A 23,228-nucleotide genomic window follows, 5' to 3' on the forward strand; every position below is an offset into this window, starting at 1 on the left:
AACCATCCACCAGATCATTAATAAATATATTAAATAGTAGGGGGCCCAATACAGACCCCTGTGGCACCCCACTAGTAACCCTGACCCAATCTGAGTATGCACCATTAATAACCACTCTTTGTTTTCTACCACTAAGCCAGCTACCTACCCATCTACACACATTTTCCCCGAGCCCAAGCTTTCTCATTTTACTTAGCAGTCTTTTATGTGGGACAGTGTCAAATGCTTTACCGAAGTCGAGATAAATGACATCCAATGATTCTCCTCGGTCCATGTGAGAGCTTACATCCTCATAGAAGCTGATCAGGTTAGTTTGACAGGAGCGATCCTTCATAAATCCATGTTGATATGGAGTTAAACAGTTAACATTGAGACATTCCATAATAGTATCCCTTAAAAACCCTTCAAACATTTTACCCACAACAGATGTTAAGCTTACCGGCCTATAGTTTCCAGGTTCCCTTTTGCACCCTTTTTTGAATATTGGTACCACATTTGCTAGCCGCCAATCCAGTGGAACAGACCCAGTTTCTATAGAGTCTTTAAATAAAAGGAATAGAGGCCTGTCTATCACATTACTTAACTCCCTTAATACCCGAGGGTGAATGCCATCAGGGCCTGGTGATTTGTCAATTTTAATGTTACTAAGTCGGTTCTGCACTTCTTCCTGGGTTAGGCAGGTCATACTTAATGGGGCATTTACATGATCACTCTGCATTTCCCCTGGCATATGCTTTTCCTGTGTGAACACAGTTGAGAAAAAAGTATTTAAAACATTTGCCTTTCCCACATCGCTTTCTATGATTTTACCCTCATTATTCTTTAAAGGGCCAACACCATCAATTTTAATCTTTTTTCTGTTTATATAATTAAAGAATAGTTTGGGATTTGCTTTGCTTTCCATAGCAATGAGTCTCTCAGTTTCTACTTTTGCTAAATATATTTGTTTTTTACACATTTTATTTTTTTCTCTATATATTTTTAATGCTTCCTCGCTGCCTTCTTGTTTTAGCTTTTTAAATGCCTTTTTCTTATTATTCATTGCCCCTTTTACATCCTTATTTAGCCACATTGGTTTTCTCCTGTTCCTAGCCCTTTTATTTCTGTATGGTATGGCTAGCTCACAGTGGGTGTTTAATACCGATTTAAAAATGTCCCACTTATTTTCTGTGCTCCCATTTTTGAGGACATTGTCCCAATCAATTTGGCGAAGGTCTTCTCTAAGCTGATCAAACTTTGCTTTGCTGAAATTCAGCGTTTTTGTAACCCCCCTCCAAGGCACCTTACTAAAGGACAAGTGGAATTGTATTATATTGTGGTCACTGTTCCCTAGGTGCCCATCCACTCGTACGTCTGTTATTCTATCTGGCCTGTTGCTTAAAATTAAGTCCAGAAGGGCTTCCCCTCTAGTTGAGCCTGGCACAAGTTGGGACAGATAATTATCCTTAGTTACTGACAGAAACCGGTTTCCTTTCTGAGATACGCAGGTTTCAGTTTCCCAGTCTATATCGGGGTAGTTGAAGTCCCCCATAATAATCACCTCATTGTGATTTGCTGCTCTGTCTATTTGTTTCAATAATATATTTTCAGTAGTTTCTGTTATATTTGGTGGCTTATAACAAACCCCTATGAGGATTTTATTAGTTTTCCCTCCTTGTATCTCCACCCATAGAGACTCCACCTCTTCATTTCCCTCTTGAATATCTTCTCTTAGTCTGGGCTTTAAACTGGACTTTATATATAGACAGACTCCACCCCCTTTCCTTTTTTTACGATCCCTCCTAAACAATTCATATCCTTGCAGGTTAGCCGCCCAGTCATAACTATCATCTAACCATGTCTCAGTTATTCCTACTATGTCGTATTTCTCCTCATACATTACCAGCTCCAGTTCCTCCATCTTATTGGTCAGGCTTCTTGCATTGGTCAGCATGCAGGAAAGAAGTTTTGCTCCCCTTTTCTTAAATTCCTTCTGATTACCCTGTCTTGGGTCCTCTTTACGGCATCTAGTATCCTTGATTAGTTTGTCCTTCTGTTGCATGTTCTTGTCTGCTGTTTTTTCTCCCATCCCCTCTTCTTCTAGTTTAAAGCCCTCCTGATGAGTGTGGCAAGCCTTCTGGCGAACGTGTGTTTCCCAGGTTTTGTGAGGTGTATCCCGTCTCTTGCGAGAAGTCCATCGTAGAGGTAATTCACTCCATGGTCCAAGAATCCAAATCCTTGCTGCCTGCACCACCGTCGTAGCCAGTTGTTCAAATCTAGTATCCTATTCCATCTTCTGACACCATGGCCATCGACTGGGAGGATTGATGAGAAAACAACCTGTACGTTCCGTTCCTTAATTTTCTTCCCCAGAATTTCAAAGTCTTCACAAATAGTTGGTAGATCATTTCTTGCCGTGTCGTTTGTTCCTACATGTATCAATAGGAACGGGTATTCGTCCTTGGATCTGAGGATAGTTGGTATCCTGTTGGCCACATCCTTGATTTTTGCTCCCGGTAGGCAGCATACTTCTTGTGCGGTTATGTCCGGCCTGCAGATAGTTGCCTCCGTGCCTCTTAGTAGTGAGTCGCCCATAACTACCACTCTTTTCTTTCTGGATGCACTGCATTTTGCTCCTGAGTGTTTTTGAGTGTCTTTTGTTTCTGCTTTTGTTGACAAAGTAACTTCTTTTGATGATACTGTGTCTTCTCCTGTAGAGACGGTATCATCCTGAGCTGTGCCATTTTCGTTCTCCAGCATGAGGGCTTCATATTGGTTGCTAAGCTGTGTGGGTGGTGCCGACCACTTGATCCGCTGGCTTCTTTTGGTCACATGTGTCCACTTTTCAGCCTCTGTATGTGTTCTGAAGCTTTTCTCACTTTCCATATCCTGAATTGTTGCTTCTGCCTCGTCCAAGAAGTCCTCATGTTCTTTAATTAGCTTCAAAGTTGCTATTCTTTCTTCCAGTCCCTGCACCTTTTCCTCTAAGAGGGCAACAAGTTTGCACTTTTGACAGGTGAAGTTGGATTTTTTGTGCGGCAGATCCGTAAACATGTAGCATGTGTTGCAGGTGACCATGTGGATTTTCTTCTCTTCCATAATGCTGATGTAGCGTATGACAGGCGAAAGGTTTTGCGATGTCCTCAAACAGCGAGACCCGGCAAGTCCCAGCAATCGATCAGCTTACGGCGACTCTTCTCTTCTTAAACAGCTACAGTTATCACCACTATGAGATTGTGTTAAAACTATGCCACACTTATCTTCAGTCGCCTCCCTTTACTTCAGTACCTCGCACTCTCAGCACCTTGCTTGCTCTGGCCATCCGCCAGAACGCCATCCGTTTTCGCACCTTGGCTTCGGAACTCGGGTGGAACAATGAGGCTCTAACCGCCGCCTTCTGGGAAGGACTCTCGGGTCGAATTAAAGATGAGCTGGCTAGCCGTGACGTTCCGACCACCCTGGACGCCCTGATTACCCTAGCGACTCGAGTGGACATTCGCTTTCAGGAGCGATCCAAAGAAGTGTCCCGTGAGAGACGTCCGATACGGCATTCCTCTCCTCCGCAGAAGCCCACCGTACTTCAGTCCACGGCATCTGGTGTCCCCGTCCACGAGCCCATGCAGATCGACCGTGTACGGCAGTCTGAACAACGCCGAGCAGAGCGGCTCGCCAAGGGCCTCTGCTTCTACTGCGGAGAGGGCACACACCTTCTACGCTCCTGTCCAGAGAGGCCGGGAAACTCCAAAGCCTAGGGTTGGTAGGAGAGGCCACCCTAGGTGCTGGGACTCTCTCAGACCCGGTTATGTGGACTGTTCAGGTGACAACGAGAGAGACGCGGTTCACGGCCGAGGCGTACCTCGATTCTGGGGCAGCAGGCAATTTCATCCAGCAGGCCACGGTGGACAAGTACCAAGTGCCTGTTACTCCACTCGAAAAACCCCTCGTGATTGCCTCTGTGGATGGGAGACCCCTCTCTGACACCATCTCCTGGATCACCAGGCCGGTCGAACTGCGCATCGGTGCCCTGCACACCGAGAACATCGCTCTCTACGTCCTCCCACACATGTCTCATCAAATCCTGCTGGGACTCCCCTGGTTACGGACACACGAACCGTCAGTCAGTTGGGGCACTGGCGAAATCACCCGATGGGGCTCTTCTTGCCACGAGAGATGTCTGAAGAGCATACAACCCATCCGACGGCCTCCGGTTCCAGAGTCCCTACCAGTACTGCCCTCGGCCTATTGGTCCTTCGCGGACGTCTTTGACAAGAAGGAATCTGAGGTACTTCCGCCACATCGTCCTTACGATTGTGCTATTGACCTGCTCCCGGGAACCACCCCACCTCGAGGAAGGATATATCCGCTGTCTCCTGCCGAAACAAGGGCCATGTCTACCTACATCACGGAGAACCTGGCAAGGGGATTCATTCGGAGATCCTCCTCTCCTGCTGGAGCAGGCTTCTTCTTCGTTAAGAAGAAAGAGGGCGACCTACGCCCATGCATAGACTACCGGGGATTGAACCAAATCACCGTGAAAAATAAGTACCCCCTGCCGCTCATCCCCGAATTGTTTGATCGGCTTAGAGGAGCTTGTGTGTTCACCAAGTTGGATCTTCGGGGTGCCTACAACCTGGTCCGCATCCGCTCTGGGGACGAATGGAAGACCGCGTTCAATACTCGTGATGGGCACTATGAATACTGTGTGATGCCCTTCGGCCTGTGTAACGCACCAGCAGTCTTTCAGGAATTGGTGAATGACGTGTTCCGGGACCTTCTCTACATCTGTGTGGTGGTGTATCTTGATGACATCTTGATCTTCTCTCCGGACCTCCAGACCCACAGAGAGAACGTGCAGTTGGTTCTACAACGACTGAGGGACAATCGGCTGTACGCCAAGTACGAGAAGTGTGTCTTCGAGCAGTCTTCACTTCCCTTCCTGGGTTACATTATCTCCGATACCGGACTGCAGATGGATCCGAAGAAGGTCTCTTCCATTCTCAACTGGTCCCCTCCTGCTGGACTGAAGGCAATCCAACGATTTCTGGGATTCGCAAACTACTACCGCCAGTTCATCCCTCACTTCTCGGCTCTAACTGCTCCTCTCTCCGCCTTGACCAAGAAGGGGGCTAATCCAAAGGACTGGTCACCTGCGGCCGACGCCGCGTTTGGCTCTCTGAAGCGGGCATTTGCCTCCTCCCCTGTGCTCCACCGTCCGGAGTTAAACCGACAGTTCACCTTGGAGGTGGATGCCTCCTCTTCGGGAGCCGGAGCAGTGCTCATGCAGAAGTCCTCCTCCGGGAAGATGGTGACTTGCGGTTTCTACTCCAAGAGCTTCTCAGCGCCTGAACGCAACTACACCATCGGGGACCGAGAGCTATTGGCAGTCAAACTGGCTCTGGAGGAATGGCGCTACCTTCTAGAGGGAGCAGTGTACCCCGTAATCATTTACACGGACCACAAGAACCTGGAATACCTGCGGACCGCTCAGCGACTGAACCCACGGCAAGCCAGGTGGTCCTTGTTCTTTGCCAGGTTCGACTTCCAGCTCCATTTCCGACCTGCGGACAAGAATGTACGTGCAGATGTCTTGTCCAGATCATTCCTCCCAATGGAACAGGAGGAGGAGACATCCCAGCCCATCATCTGCCCTAGTAAAATCATTCCGGTGGCCCCTGTCACCCTGGCCCAGATACCGCCCGGGAAGACCTATGTCTCTGAGACTAACAGGCAAAAAGTGTTGCACTGGGGCCATGCCTCGAAAACAGCCGGCCATGCTGGTCAGAAGAGAACATGGAGTACGATTGTACGTCATTACTGGTGGCCATCCCTGCGCACGGACGTCGCTTCTTTTGTCTCAGCCTGCTCCTCTTGTGCCAGGAACAAGACGCCCAAACATCTGCCATTTTGCCGTCTTCTGCCTCTGCCTATACCCTCCGTTCCGTGGCAACACATTGCAATGGACTTTATTACGGACTTGCCCCTGTCCTCCGGACACACAGTCATATGGGTCGTGGTGGATCGATTCTCCAAAATGGCCCATTTCGTCCCTATGGCTGGACTGCCCTCTGCCCAGGAACTTGCGGACGCCTATATACAACACATCTTCCGCTTGCATGGCTTTCCATCACACATTGTGTCTGACAGAGGAACTCAGTTCACCTCCCGCTTCTGGAGGGCTCTCTGCAAACATCTGGGAGTGACTCTGGACTTTTCTTCAGCCTACCATCCTCAGTCGAATGGCCAAGTGGAACGAGTCAATCAGATCTTGACCTCCTTCTTACGTCACTACGTCAACGCCCATCATGACGACTGGTCCACGCTTCTTCCTTGGGCTGAATTCTCCCATAACCACCACGTCAGTGAGTCCTCCTCCAGCTCTCCCTTCCATGTCGTTTACGGACTTCAGCCTTCCGTCCCATTGCCTGTATCCTCTTCCTCGGATGTCCCTGCTGCTGATGCTGTAGCCCGTGACTTTGCTACCATTTGGGACTCTGTCAAGGCATCTCTTGGACGTGCTTCTCTATGGATGAAAAGACACGCAGACAAGAGGCGTCTGGATCCTCCGTGTTTCTCCCCAGGAGATCTCGTCTGGCTTGCCTCCAAGTACGTCCGATTGAAGCTACCATCCTACAAGCTGGGTCCTCGCTACATCGGGCCGTTTAAAGTCCTCAGCAAGATCAATGAGGTCTCCTACAAGCTGCAGCTCCCGGTCACGATGAGGATACCCAACTCCTTCCACGTCTCCCTGCTCAAGCCGGTTGTCCTTGGTCCCTTCTCCGCTGCTGCCAGTTCGGCTCCTCCTCCTATTGCTGATGATGACATCTATGCGGTAAGGGATATCGTGGCCATGAAAACCGTACGGGGCCGACAGTTCTTCCTGGTGGACTGGGCAGGGTATGGTCCTGAGGATAGGTCCTGGGAGCCCCGGGAGAATGTGGGTACTCCTCTGATCCGTGCCTTCCTGTCCCGGTTGCGAGGAGGGGGGCGTGGGGGGGGGGTACTGTCACGCTCCCCGGGTCCCCTGCCCTGCTCCCCGGCTCACCTGCCACGCTTCCCGGCGTCTCTGCTTCTCTCCCTGGTCCCCAGCCTCCGTTGCCCGCGGTCTCCAGGCGTCCCGGTCCCCGCTCCCGGCGTCCGTCGGTTACACAGCCCCAGCCCGGCTCTCCTGCTTCTTCCTCACCGCTCCCTGCCCTGGCTTCTGGCACCCGGGCCGCGCGCATGCGCATTAGGGCGCGCGCGCGGTCATTGACCCTTTCTTAAAGGGCCAGCGTCCACCAACAGGAAATTAAGCACACAGGTACAGGGTATAAAGGGGATTAGTGTCCAAGTGGGCGGGGCCTGTTCTTCGTGTTTCCCAAGCTAGGAGTCAGGTCTCCTTGTGTTCCTGTGAGATACTCACCTCTCTCTCTTCTAGAGCCGTTCCTGCCTCGCCATCCGGTCCAGCCGATTCCCGAACCCCGAACGCGGACTATCTGCCATCCTGTCAGTCTGCACCACCTCTGATCCCTGCGGTGACCCATCCTCTCGCTCCATCGGTTCCGGACTCCGCCTGACAACATCTCGGCCTCCGAACCTGAGCTCCGTCACCCGGACTGCCATCTCTGACTCCGTGGTCCCAGGGACTTCACCGTTCTACTCTCATACACGGACTGTCCTACTACCCGTAGTGCTCCGGCTACCGGACCCCTTGCCTTCATCAAGGAGTTCGGCCCAGTGGATCCACCTCCTGGGTCTGCCCGTCCACCTGGCCCTAACAGTAATATAGAAACCAGGTCTCCTCCAAAATTACCATGTCTACTCAGTAAACTTTTGGAGGGTGTAACTTTAAAAAGTGACTTGTTTGGTAATTTTGGTGTATGCACAATAGATAGAGCAAATGCAAAGACATTGCTACATATCCTCCAATACACATTGATTTAACTTTACCCAAATTTGTTACAGTCTATTAATCAGTCATCTTTCGAAGGCCACATTTACACATCAGTATTTCATCAGTATATGCCAAAACGAGGAGTGTCTCCAAAACACAGAACAGGTGTCAATCTTGCAATTATAGTTTTTCTCTGTAAGTTCCACTCAGTTTTGGCATAAAAACAATGATGCAAAAATACTGATGTGTGAATGAGGCCAAACAAAGTAGTGTCAAATGTTTTTGTTGTTAAGGCAAAGAGTAGATGTTATTGCACTACTGTTATGAAAATAATACAAAATCATTGAGTATTTAATAATAACTGGAAAAGATACAGTTCATAAAACATAGTAATAATTATTATTGTCTTACTTATGGCTTAACATCATTTAGTGGAATTCCTGATTCTTCTTGAGGTTTGTGTCGAAGGTCAAAGGAATAACTCTGAAAAGATAAAGATTGTCTAATAAACATTTTTTTATATGCCATATAATGCATATTTTCACTGTGACAAAATATCTGCCTTGTCAAACCTAAATAAACAGGGTAAAAAGGGGACTGAATGCCATTGTTTACAATAATATTTAAAGCCCTACCTGCAATTTTGGTTTTATTTGACTCTTAAGGCCCTGTCACACACAGAGATAAATCTGCGGCAGATCTGTGGTTGCAGTGAAATTGTGGACAATCAGTGCCAGGTTTGTGGCTGTGTACAAATGGAACAATATGTCCATGATTTCACTGCAACCACAGATCTGCCAAAGATTTATCTCTGTGTGTGACAGGGCCTTTAGAGTGGTATCACTAAAGTCTTCTCTCTGCCCCAGTAATTTACTTATTTACTTATCAGCTGCCATCTTCTGCCTTTTCTGGTGCTTCTCTAGTCCTGTTTTATCATCCTAGACTAAACTTGAGAAATGATCTCTGGTCCACCCGGAGAACATTGGCTGGTCACAACCAGCAAAAGACAACCAGTGCAGCACCAAGAACAGAAGAAGACATTGACCAGTAAGTGTTCTATTACAGGCAGATGTCACACATTAGTGATATTGCTCTGGGAGTGAAATAAAAAAATAACAAAAAAAAAAAAACAGTGGTGCTTTAATATATGGTAATTTCTGGATTTCTGTAGATTGGTTGAAAACCCAGGGATTAATTCTCACTGCCATGCAAAGTTAAGCGAAATGTTCTTAATGACCACATAACTACTCTTGAAATCCTGAAGGTCCCGTGGGCTCCTTCGATGAACTCTGAACTTTAGTTCCTTCTACAAATTTTCTATTGGATTCAGGGCAGGTGATTGGCTGGGCCATTCTAGCAGATTTATTTTATTTCTCTGAAAGCAATTGAAAATCTCCTTGGCTGTGTGTTTGGGATCATTGTCTTGCTGAAATTTCCACCTTCATTTCATCTTCATCATCCTGGTAGATGGCAGCAGATTTTTATTAAAAATGTCTTGATTCTACTGACATCTCTACTGGCTAACAAGTTACAAACATATATTTTACTTGGTACATTTATCCATTCATCTTACGTTCAATTACATAAAGTTTACCAGTGCCGTCAGCTGAAATACTGTACCACACTATGATGCTCTTACCTCCAAACTTCCCTTTTGGTATAGTATTTTTGGGGTCATATGCAGTGCCTTTTGGCCTCCAAGCATGGTGTGAATTATGGCATTAACCCCTTCAGCCCGCAGCCTGTTTTCACCTTAAAGACCCGGCCATTTTTTGCAATTTTGACCAGTGTCACTTTGACAGGTTATAACTCTGGAACACTTCAACGGATCCTGGCGATTCTGACATTGTTTTTTCGTGACATATTGTACTTCATGTCAGTGGTAAATTTAGGCCGATATGTTTTGCGTTTATTTGTGAAAATTTCGGAAATTTGGCGAAAATTTTGAAAATTTTGCAATTTTCAAAATTTTAAATTTTATGCCCATAAATCTGAGAGATATGTCACACAAAATAGTTACTAAATAACATTTCCCACTTGTCTGCTTTACACAAGCGCAATTTTTGAAAAAAAAAAAATTCCGTTAGGAAGTTAGAAGGGTTCCAAGTTCATCAGCAATTTCTCATTTTTCCAACAAAATTTACAAAAAAAAATTTTTTAGGTACCACATCACATTTGGAGTGATTTGAGAAACCTAGGCGACAGAAAATACCCAAAAGTGACCCCATTCTAAAATCTGCACCCCTCACTCTGCTCAAAACCCCATCCAAGAAGTTTATTAACCCTTTAGGAGCTTCACAGCAACCAAAGCAATGTAGAAGAAAAAATGAAAATTTTACTTTTTTAACACAAAAATGTTACTTTAGCCATAAAAAAAGAGAATTTTGTTTACTTACCGTAAATTCTTTTTCTTATAGTTCCGTCTTGAGAGACCCAGACCTTGGGTGTTTAGCTTCTGCCTCCGGAGGACACACAAAGTACTACACTTAAAAGTGTAGCTCCTCCCTCTGAGCTTATACACCCCCTGGTGAGCCAATCCCAGCCAGTTTAGTGCAAAAGCTGAAGGAGAATAGCCACCCACAAGTAGAACAGAGCAAGAGCCGGAACAACCGGAAACTCTGGCCACGACAACAGCCGGTGAAAACATGCGGAACAAGGAAATTGCCAACAGGCAACAGGGAGGGTGCTGGGTCTCCCAAGACGGAACTATAAGAAAAAGAATTTACGGTAAGTAAACAAAATTCTCTTTTTCTTTATCATTCCTTTGGGAGACCCAGACCTTGGGACGTTCCAAAGCAGTCCCTGGGTGGGAAATAAACAGAAAACTAAGAAGTAGGCAGAACCTAACTTCACAAATGGGCGACAGCCGCCTGAAGGATGCGTCTGCCCAAGCTCGCATCTGCCGAAGCATGAGCATGCACTTGGTAGTGCTTCGAGAAGGTATGCAGGCTAGTCCAAGTGGCAGCCTGACAAACTTGTTGAGCCATAGCCTGGTGCCTAAAAGCCCAAGAGGCACCGACAGCTCTGGTCGAGTGTGCCTTGATCCCCGGCGGGGGAGGCATCTGAGTACTCTGGTAGGCGTCCAAAATGGTCGACCTAATCCAACGGGCTAAGGTCGGCTTAGAAGCAGGGAGGCCCTTGCGCTGACCTGTGGTTAGCACAAAAAGAGAGGTGCACTGCCTAAGCGCAGCGGTGTGAGACACATAGATCCGGAGAGCACCCACCAGATCTAGAGTATGCAGCGCTTTTTCAAAGCGATGAACAGGGGCCGGACAGAAGGAAGGTAAGGTAATGTCCTGGTTAAGGTGGAAGGGAGAGACCACCTTAGGAAGAAAGTCCGGGGTCGGACGGAGAACCACCTTGTCTTGATGAAAAACCAAAAAAGGTGACTCCGAAGAGAGCGCAGCCAAATCAGAGACTCTCCTGAGAGAAGTTATGGCAACCAGAAAGGCCACTTTCTGAGAAAGACGATACAAAGAAACCTCCCTAAGAGGCTCAAAAGGAGGTTTCTGCAAGACCGTGAGGACCAAGTTAAGGTCACAGGGATCCAAGGGCCGCCGATAAGGCGGAATGATGTGAGACGCGCCTTGCATGAAGGTGCAGACCTGCGCCAGCCGAGCGAGACGCCGCTGGAACAGAACTGACAGAGCTGAAACTTGTCCCTTGAGAGAGTTGAGAGACAGTCCAAGCTGCAGACCGGACTGTAGAAAAGACAGAAGGGTCGGCAAGGAGAATAGCCAAGGAGGATGGCCGGTAGAGCGACACCAGGACAGGAAAATTTTCCAAGTCCTGTGATAGATATTAGCGGAGGAAGACTTGCGCGCCCGAGTCATAGTGGAGATGACTTCAGGAGGAATGCCAGAAGCCGTCAAAATCCAGGACTCAAGAGCCACGCCGTCAATTTGAGGGCCGCAGAATTCGGGCGGAAAAACGGACCTTGTGAGAGTAGGTCTGGACGGTCCGGGAGATGCCACGGCATCTCTACGGACAGTTGGAGCAGGTCCGGATACCAAGCTCGCCTGGGCCAGTCCGGTGCAATGAGGATGACTCGACGGCCCTCCATTCTGATCTTGCGCAGGACTCTGGGCAAGAGGGCTAGAGGGAGAAACACGTAGGACAGACGAAACTGGGACCAGTCCTGAACCAGAGCGTCCGCGGCGAAGGCCTGAGGATCGTGGGAGCGAGCCACGAAACAGGAACTTTGTTGTTGTGACAGGATGCAATTAGGTCCACGTCCGGAGTGCCCCATTTGCGGCAGATTGTCTGAAATACTGCTGGGTGCAGGGACCACTCGCCACCGTCCACGCTTTGACGGCTGAGATAATCTGCCTCCCAGTTGTCCACGCCTGGGATGTGGACTGCGGATATGGTGGACATGGAGTCCTCCGCCCATTGAAGAATGCGTTGTACCTCCATCATTGCCAGGCGACTGCGTGTCCCACCTTGGTGATTGATGTAGGCAACCGCTGTAGCGTTGTCTGACTGGACTCGAATGTGCCTGCCTGCCAACAGGTGATGAAATGCTAGGAGAGCTAGAAGCTCGGCTCTGGTTTCCAGCACATTGATTGAAAGGGCTGACTTGGACGGAGTCCAAGTGCCCTGCGCTCTGTGGTGGAGACATACTGCTCCCCAGCCGGATAGACTGGCATCCGTGGTGAGAATCACCCAGGACGGGGCCAGGAAGGAGCGCCCTTGGGACAGGGAGAGGGGCCGAAGCCACCACTGAAGAGAGCTCCTGGTCCGTGGCGACAGAGCCACTAACCTGTGTAAGGAGGAAGGCCGCTTGTCCCAACAGCGGAGAATATCCAGCTGCAGGGGGCGCAGATGGAACTGGGCAAAGGGAACAGCCTCCATGGACGCCACCATTTGACCCAGCACCTGCATCAGACGCCTGAGGGTATAACGGCGGGGCCTCAGCAGAGAGCGCACCGCCAGCTGGAGTGACAGCTGTTTGTTTAAGGGCAACTTCACAAGTGCCGGCAAAGTCTCGAACTGCATCCCTAGGTACGTGAGACTCTGGGTCGGAGTCAGAGTGGATTTGCGAAGATCGACAAGCCACCCGAATTGGGCTAGAGTGGCGAGAGTGAGCAAGACACTCCGCTGACAGTATGCGCTGGATGGAGTCTTGACTAGAAGGTCGTCCAGGTAAGGGAGCACTGCCAACCCCTGGAGGTGCAGAACCGCAATCACTGCTGCCATGACCTTGGTGAATACCCGAGGGGCCGTGGCTAACCCGAAGGGGAGAGCCACGAATTGGAAATGATCTTCTCCTATTGCAAAGCGTAGCCAACGCTGGTGTGAAACTGCAATTGGCACATGTAGATAGGCATCTCTGATGTCGATGGACGCCAGGAAATCCCCTTGGGTCATTGAGGCAATGACTGATCGCAGAGACTCCATGCGAAAATGCCGCACCCGAACATGCTTGTTGAGAAGCTTGAGATCCAGGATGGGCCGGAAGGTACCGTCCTTTTTGGGAACTAGGAAGAGGTTTGAGTAAAAACCTCTGAACCGTTCCCGAGCGGGAACTGGTACAATTTCTCCGTTTGCCTGCAAGGATGCCACGGCCTGTGAGAAGGCGGTGGCCTTGGAGCAGGGGGGAGTTGAGAGAAAAAATCTGTTTGGCGGGCTGGAAGAGAATTCTATTCTGTAGCCGTGAGATATGATATCTCTCACCCACTGATCGGAGACTTGTTGAAACCAAGCGTCGCCAAAGTGGGAGAGCCTGCCACCGACTACGGACATTGCTGGAGCGGGCAGAGAGTCACGAGGAGGCTGCCTTAGTGGCAGAACCTCCTGCGGTCTTCTGTGGACGCGCTTTTGGGCGCCAGTTGGATTTCTGGTCCTTAGCTGAGTTAGCGGACGAGGCGGAGGGCTTAGAGGACAACCAGTTTGAGGAACGAAAGGAACGAAACCTCAACTGATTCCTACCCTGGGCGGGTTTCCTGGTCTTGGTTTGTGGCATGGAAGTACTCTTCCCGCCAGTAGCTTCTTTAATAATTTCATCCAGCTGTTCACCGAACAGCCGAGAACCAGCGAAAGGGAGCCCAGCAAGGTACTTCTTTGAAGAAGCATCTGCCTTCCACTCTCGAAGCCACAAAATCCTGCGGATAACGAGGGAATTAGCCGAAGCCACCGCAGTGCGGTGAGAAGCCTCTAGCATGGCAGACATGGCATAAGATGAAAAGGCTGAAGCTTGAGAAGTTAAGGCAACCATCTCAGGCATAGATTCCTTGGTGAGGGAATGCATCTCCTCTACAGAAGCAGAGATGGCTTTGAGAGCCCACACTGCTGCAAAAGTTGGGGAAAACGCGGCCCCCGCCGCTTCATACACGGATTTGGCCAGAAGGTCAATCTGACAGTCAGTGGAATCCTTAAGTGAGGTGCCGTCAGCCACCGACACAACGGTCCGGGCTGAGAGCCTAGACACTGGGGGGTCTACCTTTGGGGAGTGAGACTACTCCTTGACCACCTCAGGTGGAAAGGGAAAACGGTCATCAGAACTACGCTTTGGGAAGCGTTTGTCAGGACAGGCCCTGGGTTTGGTCACAGCGGCCTGAAAACTGGAGTGGTTAAAGAACACACTCTTTGCTCTCTTATGCGAGGTAAACTAGTGCTTTTCTGCCAGAGAGGGTTGCTCCTCTGATACTGGCGGATTGAGATCCAGTACAGAATTAATGGAAGCAATCAAGTCACTAAGATCTGAGTCACCCTCAGAAAGATCAATGGGGCACATGGAGTTAGCCTCCGAACCCCCTGTAAAGACATCCTCCTCATCCTGCGAGTCAGCTCTTGAATCAGAGCCGCGGGATGAGGAGGGAGAGGAAACCCTTCGCCTTTTCTTAGGAGGACGGGTTCTGGGCCCTGATGATGAATCCTCTGTGAGCTCTGATGGACGGAGGTCAGAGGATAGGGATCCTAAAGGACCCTTAGCAAGAGCATTAGAGGCACCCTGTGAAGGGGGCTGATGCATATTCATCAAAGTCCTGGACAGAAGTCCCATGGACTCAGCAAAAGACTTGGAGATAGACCTAGAAAAAGACTCTACCCAGGCCGGGGGTTCAGCCACAGGTGCAGAAGCAGCCGGAGAGACCACTGGGGGTGAGACTCCAGGCTGTGGCACCGCCAAGTTAGAGCAAACATCACAATGTAGATAGGTGCTCGGTTCAGGCAGCAGGAGCTTACATGCAGCGCATACAGTATAAAGCTTTGGAGCCTTGCTCCCCGTGTGAGACATGCTGCTGGAGTGGGGGCTCTACAAGAGAATGAACCCCAGGAAGTATATACAGAGGTCCACAACCAGAGACCGGCTGTGGCTTACCAGACCGCTGGAAGTGGTGTTGTGTGCTCTCCAGATCCTGAATCCCGAACCTCCAATGCACAGCACCTCAGCAGGGATGCAGAGTGCAGGAAGGCCCAGCGCAGAGTGAACTCTGCCTAAGAAAATGGCCGCCGGAGCGAAGAGAGGGGGCGGGACTTGGGGGCGTTCCTGTAGGAGAGCGGGATCTGGAGGGCCATAGAGACCTGCAGGGGATGAGACACGCCCGTACCAGTGGGGAGTGTCTCTCCCCTGTGCAGGACGGCCGCCGGGAGGAGCCGTGCCTGTCCCTCTGCATGAGTGACATGCAAGGGTAGTTAACAGAAACTAGGCCTCCGGCAGAGCCGGGGCCTAAATTTGAGCGGCGAGGCCGACGCGCAGGCACCATCGGCGCGGTTCTCGGCGAAAGCTAGAGAACCCGCCGGAAATGCCAAAATAAATACATTCAGCACACTCTCCCCATACAATAAAAAACAAGGACCCCCAATCTATGAACGTCTCAGGTACTTAGCTGCTGAGACGCAGGACCAGGTCCCTGGGGATGAGTGCTCCGGTCCAGCAGATTCCTAAAGGGCTGTGGATGGAGACCGGTCTCCTGCCAGGCATGGAGACCGCGCTGGCTCCCACTTCAAGCCAGAGCCCAGGAGGGATGGTGAAGGAGCACGGCATGTAAGGCTCCAGCCTTGGGAATCAACCTTACAACACCACCGACACAGTGGGGTGAGAAGGGACATGCCGGGGGTCCAGACGTGGACCCCACTTCTTCAATCTCTTTCCAAAAAAAAAAAAGAAAAAAATCATGAGAATGCATGTGTGGATGTATGCCTCCTGAACACAAAGCGATAAACTGGCTGGGACTGGCTCACCAGGGGGTGTATAAGCTCAGAGGGAGGAGCTACACTTTTAAGTGTAGTACTTTGTGTGTCCTCCGGAGGCAGAAGCTAAACACCCAAGGTCTGGGTCTCCCAAAGGAACGATAAAGAAATTAGTATTTTCACAAGGGTATCAGGAAAAATGCATCATAAAATGTATTGTGCATTTACTCCTGAGTACGCAGATACCTCATATGTGGTGGAAATCAAATGTTTGGGCACACGGCAGGACTCGGAAGGCAAGGAGCGCCATTTGAATTTTTGAGTGCAAAATTAGCTGCACTCATTAGCGGATGCCATGTCGGGTTTGAAGACTCCCTGAGGTGCCTAAACAATGGAGCTCCCCCATAAGTGACCCCATTTTGGAAACTAGAGCCCTCAAATATTTTTTCTAGATGTTTTAATGTGCACTTTGAACCCCTAGGGGCTTCACAGAAGTTTATAACGTTGAGCCGTGAAAAGAAAATTATTTTTTTTTACCACAAAACTGTTGCTTCAACCAGGTAGCTTTTTTTATCACAAGGGTATCAGGAAAAAATGCACCATAAAATGTATTGTGCATTTTCTCCTGAGTACGCAGATACCTCATATGTGGTGGAAATCAAATGTTTGGGCACACAGCAGGACTCGGAAGGCAAGGAGCGCCATTTCACAGCAAAATTGGTTGGAATTATTAGCGGACGCCATGTTGCGTTTGGAGACCCCCCTGAAGTGCCTAAATAATGGAGCTCCCCCACAATTGACCCCATTTTGGAAACTAGACCCCTCATGGAATTTATCTAGCTGTTTAGTGAGCACTTTGAACCCCTGGAGGCTTCACAAACGTTTGTAATGTTCAGCCATGAAAATATTTTATTCTTTTTTTTACCACAAAATTGTTTTTTCAAACAGGTAGCTTTTTTTTCACAAGGGTATCAGGAAAAAATGCACCATAAAATGTATTGTGCAATTTCTCCTAAGTACACAGGTACCTCATATATGGTGGAAATCAATTGTTTGGGCGTACGGCGGGGCTCAGAAGAGAAGGAGCGCCATTTCACAGTAAAATTGATTTGAATTATTAGCAGATGCCATGTTGCATTTGGAGACCCCCTGAGGTGCCTAAACAATGGAGCTCCCCCACATGTGATCCCATTTTGGAAACTAGACCCCCCCCATACAAAAAAATTAGTTTGGCGAAATAAAAAATACAGACATCAGTAAAAAAAAAAAAATGAATAAAAAAAAAAAAAAATATGAGCGCCTGCCACTAAGACCAGTGCCAAACGTGAGAGCAATGCACGAGTCTCGCATCGCATCATCCACTGCAGTCTGGAAGCGAGCAACTGCGATGGATAATGTGATGCGAGAGGGCGGGGCGGCAGATGAGAAAGGGCGCAGCGGATGGAAGATGGGAAAGGGCGCAGCGGGTGGGGGAGCGGCAGAGGATGGGAAAGGGCGCAGCGGATGGATGATGGGAAATGGCGCAGCGGATGGAGGAGCGGCAGAGGATGGGAAAGGGCACAGCAGATGGAGGAGCGGCAGAGGATGGGAAAGGGCGCAGCGGATGGATGATGGGAAATGGCGCAGCGGATGGAGGAGTGGCAGAGGATGGGAAAGGGCGCAGCGGATGGATGATGGGAAATGGCGCAGCGGATGGAGGAGCGGCAGAGGATGGGAAAGGGCGCAGCGGATGGATGATGGGAAATGGTGCAGCAGATGGAGGAGCGGCGGAGGATGGGGGGAGGGAGCTGAGATGGGGATACCTACCTTACAGGATGGATCTAGGCAGCAGGATCACAGCAGACAGAAGAGGCAGCAGATGAAGGAGGCAACAGATTGAGGAGGGTGAGAGGGGGCAGTAGATGAAGAGGATGGGAGAGAGCAGGCAGCAGATCGGGGAGGGGGGCAGAGTCTGATGGGAGAGAGAGATGGCATATGGAGGAGGGGGGGCCCCGGGGGGAGGGTGGCCCCCAGAACATGGAGGGGGGAGGGTGGCTTGCAGCACATGTGGGGGGAGGGTGGCTTGCAGCACATGTGCTGCAAGCCACCCTCCCCCCACATGTGCTGCAAGCCACCCTCCCCCCACATGTGCTGCAAGCCACCCTCCCCCCACATGTGGGGGGAGGGTGGCTTGCAGCACATGGAGGGATAGGAGGTGTAGTGGCGATGGAGAAGGGGCAGCCGATGAAGGAGGCGGCAGCGGCCGCCGATCGGTAACAGTGGGGGCCGATTCGGGGGCAGCAGCGGCTGAAAAAGGTGGGTGCGACGGCGGCGGGGACAGTGGCGAGCGTGGCAGCGGGGACAGAGGCGAGCGTGGTGGTGGGGACAGCGTTGGATCGGGAGCGGCGGCGGGGACAGTGGCGAGCGTGGCAGCGGGGACAGTGGCGGCGGGGACAGCGGTGGATCGGGAGCAGTGGCGGGGACAGTGGCGAGCGTGTCGGCGGGGACAGCGGTAGATCGGGAGCAGCGGTGGGGACAGTGGCGAGCGTGGCGGCGGGGACAGTGGCGGCGGGGACAGCGGTGGATCGGGAGCAGTGGCGGGGACAGTGGCAAGCGTGGCGGCGGGGACAGTGGCGAGCGTGGCGGCGGTGGATCGGGAGCAGCGGCGGGGACAGTGGCGAGCGTGGCGACGGGGACAGTGGCGAGCATGGCGGCGGAGACAGCGGTGGATCGGGAGCAGCGGCGGGGACAGCGGTGGATTGGGAGCAGCGGCAGGGACAGTGGCGAGCGTGGCGGCGGGGACAGTGGCAAGCGTGGCGGCGGGGACAGCGGTGGATCGGGAGCAGCGGCGGGGACAGTGGCGAGCGTGGCGGCGGGAACAGCGGTGGATCGCGAGCAGCGGCGGGGCGATCGGAGACAGCGGCGGGGCTGGCAGGACGATCGGGGACAGGGGCGGGCGGCGGGGGCAGCAACTTACCGATGGGCACCCGCAGAGACCGCTCTCCTCGGCTTCCAGGGACGGTCACAGGCCCCAGATCCACATTGATTGGAGAAATCGGTCACAAGACCGGTCTCTCCAATCAGAGCTGGGGGCGGGTGAAGCACCGATCACCCAGATCCAGCCAATGGCCAGTGCTACAGCAGCACTGATCAGGGCTGGATTGAAATGTTCCAGCCATTTTCAATGGCTGGAACATTACAGTGACTGTAATTGGCTGAGCGGCGTTTGTCAGCCAATCACAGGCTCTGTAGGTTCGGGGAGGTGGCACCACCCCTCCTGAGGTCAGGCAGAGGTCCCCTCCTTCCCGAATCTACCGTTTAATCAAAGAAATTGAACTCCCGGGGATCCAGGACCGCGATTTCGCCATGACGTACTGGGTACGTCATGGGTCGTTTAGCACCATGTCTCCGTGACGTACCCAGTACGTCAAAGGTCGTTAAGGGGTTAAAACAGTTAAAATTTTAGTCTCATTTGACCAGACTATATTCTCACAGTATTTCACAGGCTTATCTAAACGTTGTTGAGCAAACTCTAAACACGCTTGAACATGGTTTTTGTTCAGCAATGGAGTTCTGCATTGTGAGCGTGCATATGGGCCATGAAGGTTGAGTGCATTACTTACTATTTTATTTGAAACAATTGTACCTGCTGATTTCAGTTCTTTCTGTAGCTCTCCACAGATATTTCTTGGCTCTTGGACAACTCTTCTGATAATTATTTTCACTCCTCTGTCTGAAATCTTGCAGAGCACTTTGTCATGGCTGGTTTAGGGTGAAATTATTTATTTTCCACTTCCATATTATGGCTCCAATAGTCCTCACTGGAACCTTCAGTAGTTTAGAAATTCTTCTGTAACCAATGCCAACAGTATCTTTTGCAATAATAAGGTTTCAAATGTTTTTAGACAGCTCAATAGTTTTACCCATCATGAGATGGTAATGAGATGCATTTTAAAGCCCATCCGTTAAATCAGCGGATATTCTTTTTCACTCTGAGGCAGGATTGCTTTCTAATTACTGATAGATTTCAGCTGATGTCATGACTTTCCACAGCTTTTTGGACCTCTCTCTGAGACATCTTTTTCAAGGCCATCAATTGAACCAAGTGATATACAGTAAGGTCCATAAATATTTGGATAGAGACAAGAGACAATATTTTTTAAATTTTTGTTCTGTTCATTACCACAATGGATTTTGAACAAAACAATACATATGCAGCTGAAGTTCAGACTTTCAGCTTTAATTCAGTGGGTTGAAAAAAATGTACCTTGCCTTTGCCATACTTTTTTCTTTCCATCATTCTGGTAGAAGTTAATCTTGGTTTTATCTGTCCAAGGAATGTGCTTGTTTTTTAAGATTTTTTTGAGCAAAGTCCAATCTAGCCGTCTTATTCTTGAGGCTTATGTGTGGCTTGCACCATGCAGTGAACCCTCTGTATTTTCTTTCATGCAGTCTTCTCTTTATGACAGATTTGGATATTGATACGCCTACATCCTGGAGAGTGTTGTTCACTTGGTTGCATATTGTGAAGGGGTTTCTCTTCACCACGGTAATTATTCTGTGATCATTCACCACTGTTGTCTTCATGAGCGTCCAGGTCTTTTTGCATTGTTAAGATCACCAGTGCTTTCTTTTTCAGGATGTACCAAACTGTAGATTTAGCAACTCGTAATATTATAGCAATTTCTCAGATTCTTTTTTCTGTTTTCGCAGATGAAGGATGACTTCTTTCACCCGCACAGAAAGGTCCTTTGATCACATGTTTACTTCTTAGCAAAGACTTCTAAATCCAAGCACCCCACCTCAAATCAACTCCAGGCCCTTTATTTGCTTGAGACTGAAATAACAAAAGAATTGGCAATTGGACAATTGACACAGCCTTTGGGTCAATTGTCCAATTACTTTTGAACCCTTTAAAACCAGTGTGGCACATGTAAAAGGAGCTGAAACTCCTAAACCATTTATCAAATTTTAATGTGGATACCCTCAAATGAAAGCTAAAAGTCAAGACTTTGTGTCCTTGTGCATTATATAACTATAACTTGAATATGTTTCAGTAAACAGGTGAAAAAAAACAAAATTTGTGTGTGTCCAAACATTTATGGACCTAACTGTAAGTGGCAGAAATGCTTTCTAATAAGTAATAGATATTAGCTGGTGTCCTGACTTTCCATGGCATTTTAGACCTTTCTTCATATATCCAATACTTATTCCCAGTGTAATTTCTCATTATTACACATCATTTCATTTTTTGACATGTATGGCTTTATTTGTTTGCTGTTGTGGATTGGATGGTTTGGTGCTGACATTTGGTGAGAAATTCATTTCAACAGCATGTGCCATATTGTATGTCAAATTATATCCGTCTGAATTTCAACATATACGTCCTCTATATCTATAACTTTTTTTATAAAGTATCTTTTTTTAATAATTTTCTCAACTAGTTTTTCACAATACACACAGAAAAACATATGTTTTAGACATATTGAAACCTACTGCTATACATTTCAATAAGTCTCCGATTGAGAATAATGAAGAAAAATCTATACATCTTTCATATGGTTTTTAGGGATAAAAAAATAACCAAGGTATGTTTTCTATGTGACATAACTCTAAGAAAATAAAATTGAGAGTAAATGCTTTGCTTTCATTTTGCCCATTTTAATCCATATGATTTCATATATATCTGATTGCAATTTGTTGTAATTTAGGCATATACAACCAGCAGCATTTATTGTACAGATGTGAATCTAGCCTTACCGTGGAGTTCTTTTCCTTATTGTGGAGTTATATACATAATTAATCAGCCCAAAGGTTTCCCACTGGTGTCATCAGTTAGAACCTGGTACCACACCATTCTGACCATTTAGATTTCCTGCTTGGATTTAAGTAACTTACATGAACTTTTCTCTTTCTCAGTATGGTAACCAAAGCGAAAAAAATGAATATGATGAAAAGGCTTACGAAACATCCAATTATGATACCTAAAATGAAATGAAGTATAAGGAAAATAATTGAATCCAAGTAGATATAAACTCACAATATAGGTTAACAGGAATTTCTGTGTCTCTGTACTAAAGAAATGATGAATATTTCATATTGTTTTACTTGCGTTAAAGAAGAGTTGTGCTTTCAGGTAACTATTTAGAAAAAGCTGTCCAGTGTGTTTAAGAGGAATAACACTGTATCTGGCCATTATGCAACTTTCAGTGGGTGAAATAAGTATTAAACAAGTCACCAATTTTGTAAGAAAATATATTTGTAAAAGTGCTATTGACATGAATTTATCACCAGATGTTAGTAACAACCCATCCAATCCACACAGGCAAAGAAATGAAACCATAGAAATCCATAAATTGTGTTTAATCATGAGAAATGACACATCGAAAAAGTATTTAACATTCTTAGTGAAATGTATTTAATACTTTGCGCAAAAGCCTCTGTTGGTAATTAAAGCTTCAAGACGTCATCTGTATGGAGAAATTAGTCATATGCATTGCTCAGGTGTGATTTTGCCCATTCTTCCACAAAAATACTCATCAAATTCTGGGCTCCTTCCATGAACACTTTAATTTCTTACATACATTTTCTATCGGGCTCAGGTCAGGTGATTGCCTAGGCCATTCTATCAGGCTGATCTTCTTTCTTTGAAACCAATTGAGAATTTTCTTGGCTGTGTGTTTTGGATCATTGTCTTGATGAAATATCCACACTTGTTTCATCGTCATCATCCTGGTAGATGGCAACAGATTTTTATAAAAAAGGTCTTGGTACATGTGCCTTCCTCTGGATCAACATGTTAGGCTACGGGTTGAACTAGATGGACTTAGGGGTACTTTGCACGCTGCGACATCGCAAGCCGATGCTGCGATGTCGAGCGCGATAGTCCCCGCCCCCGTCGAAGCAGCGATATCTTGTCATTGCTGGCGTAGCGAACATTATCGCTACGCCAGCTTCACATGCACTCACCTGTCCTGCGACGTCGCTCTGGCCGGTGATCCGCCTCCTTCCTAAGGGGGCGAGTTGTGCGGCGTCACAGCGACGTCACATGGCAGGCGGCCAATAGCAGCGGAGGGGCGGAGATGAGCAGGATGTAAACATCCCGCCCCCCTTCTTCCTTCTGCATTGCAGCCGGGACACAGGTAGGAGATGTTCCTCGCTCCTGCGGCTTCACACACAGCGATGTGTGCGGCCGCAGGAACGAGAAACAACATTGTACCTGTCGCTGCACCGGCATTATGGAAATGTCGGACCCCACACCGATGAT

The 23,228-nt window shown here is 48.7% G+C and overlaps 1 protein-coding gene across 4 annotated transcripts in view; it reads right to left on the minus strand.

Moving 5' to 3' along the window:
• LOC142310594 (uncharacterized) overlaps positions 1 to 23,228 on the minus strand; it is a 200,356-nt gene that overhangs the window by 16,245 nt on the left and 160,883 nt on the right. For all 4 annotated transcript variants that reach the window (XM_075348136.1, XM_075348127.1, XM_075348121.1 and 1 more), the window contains 2 exons: positions 21,860 to 21,945; positions 8,261 to 8,332 (listed from right to left, as the gene is read on the minus strand). In XM_075348136.1, the coding sequence (XP_075204251.1) occupies positions 8,261 to 8,332; positions 21,860 to 21,945 (158 nt within the window). The remainder of the gene's footprint in view (positions 1 to 8,260; positions 8,333 to 21,859; positions 21,946 to 23,228) is intronic.

The sequence above is a fragment of the Anomaloglossus baeobatrachus genome, chromosome 1 (assembly GCF_048569485.1).
Source record: "Anomaloglossus baeobatrachus isolate aAnoBae1 chromosome 1, aAnoBae1.hap1, whole genome shotgun sequence".
In the NCBI taxonomy this organism is placed as follows: Eukaryota; Metazoa; Chordata; class Amphibia; order Anura; family Aromobatidae; genus Anomaloglossus; species Anomaloglossus baeobatrachus.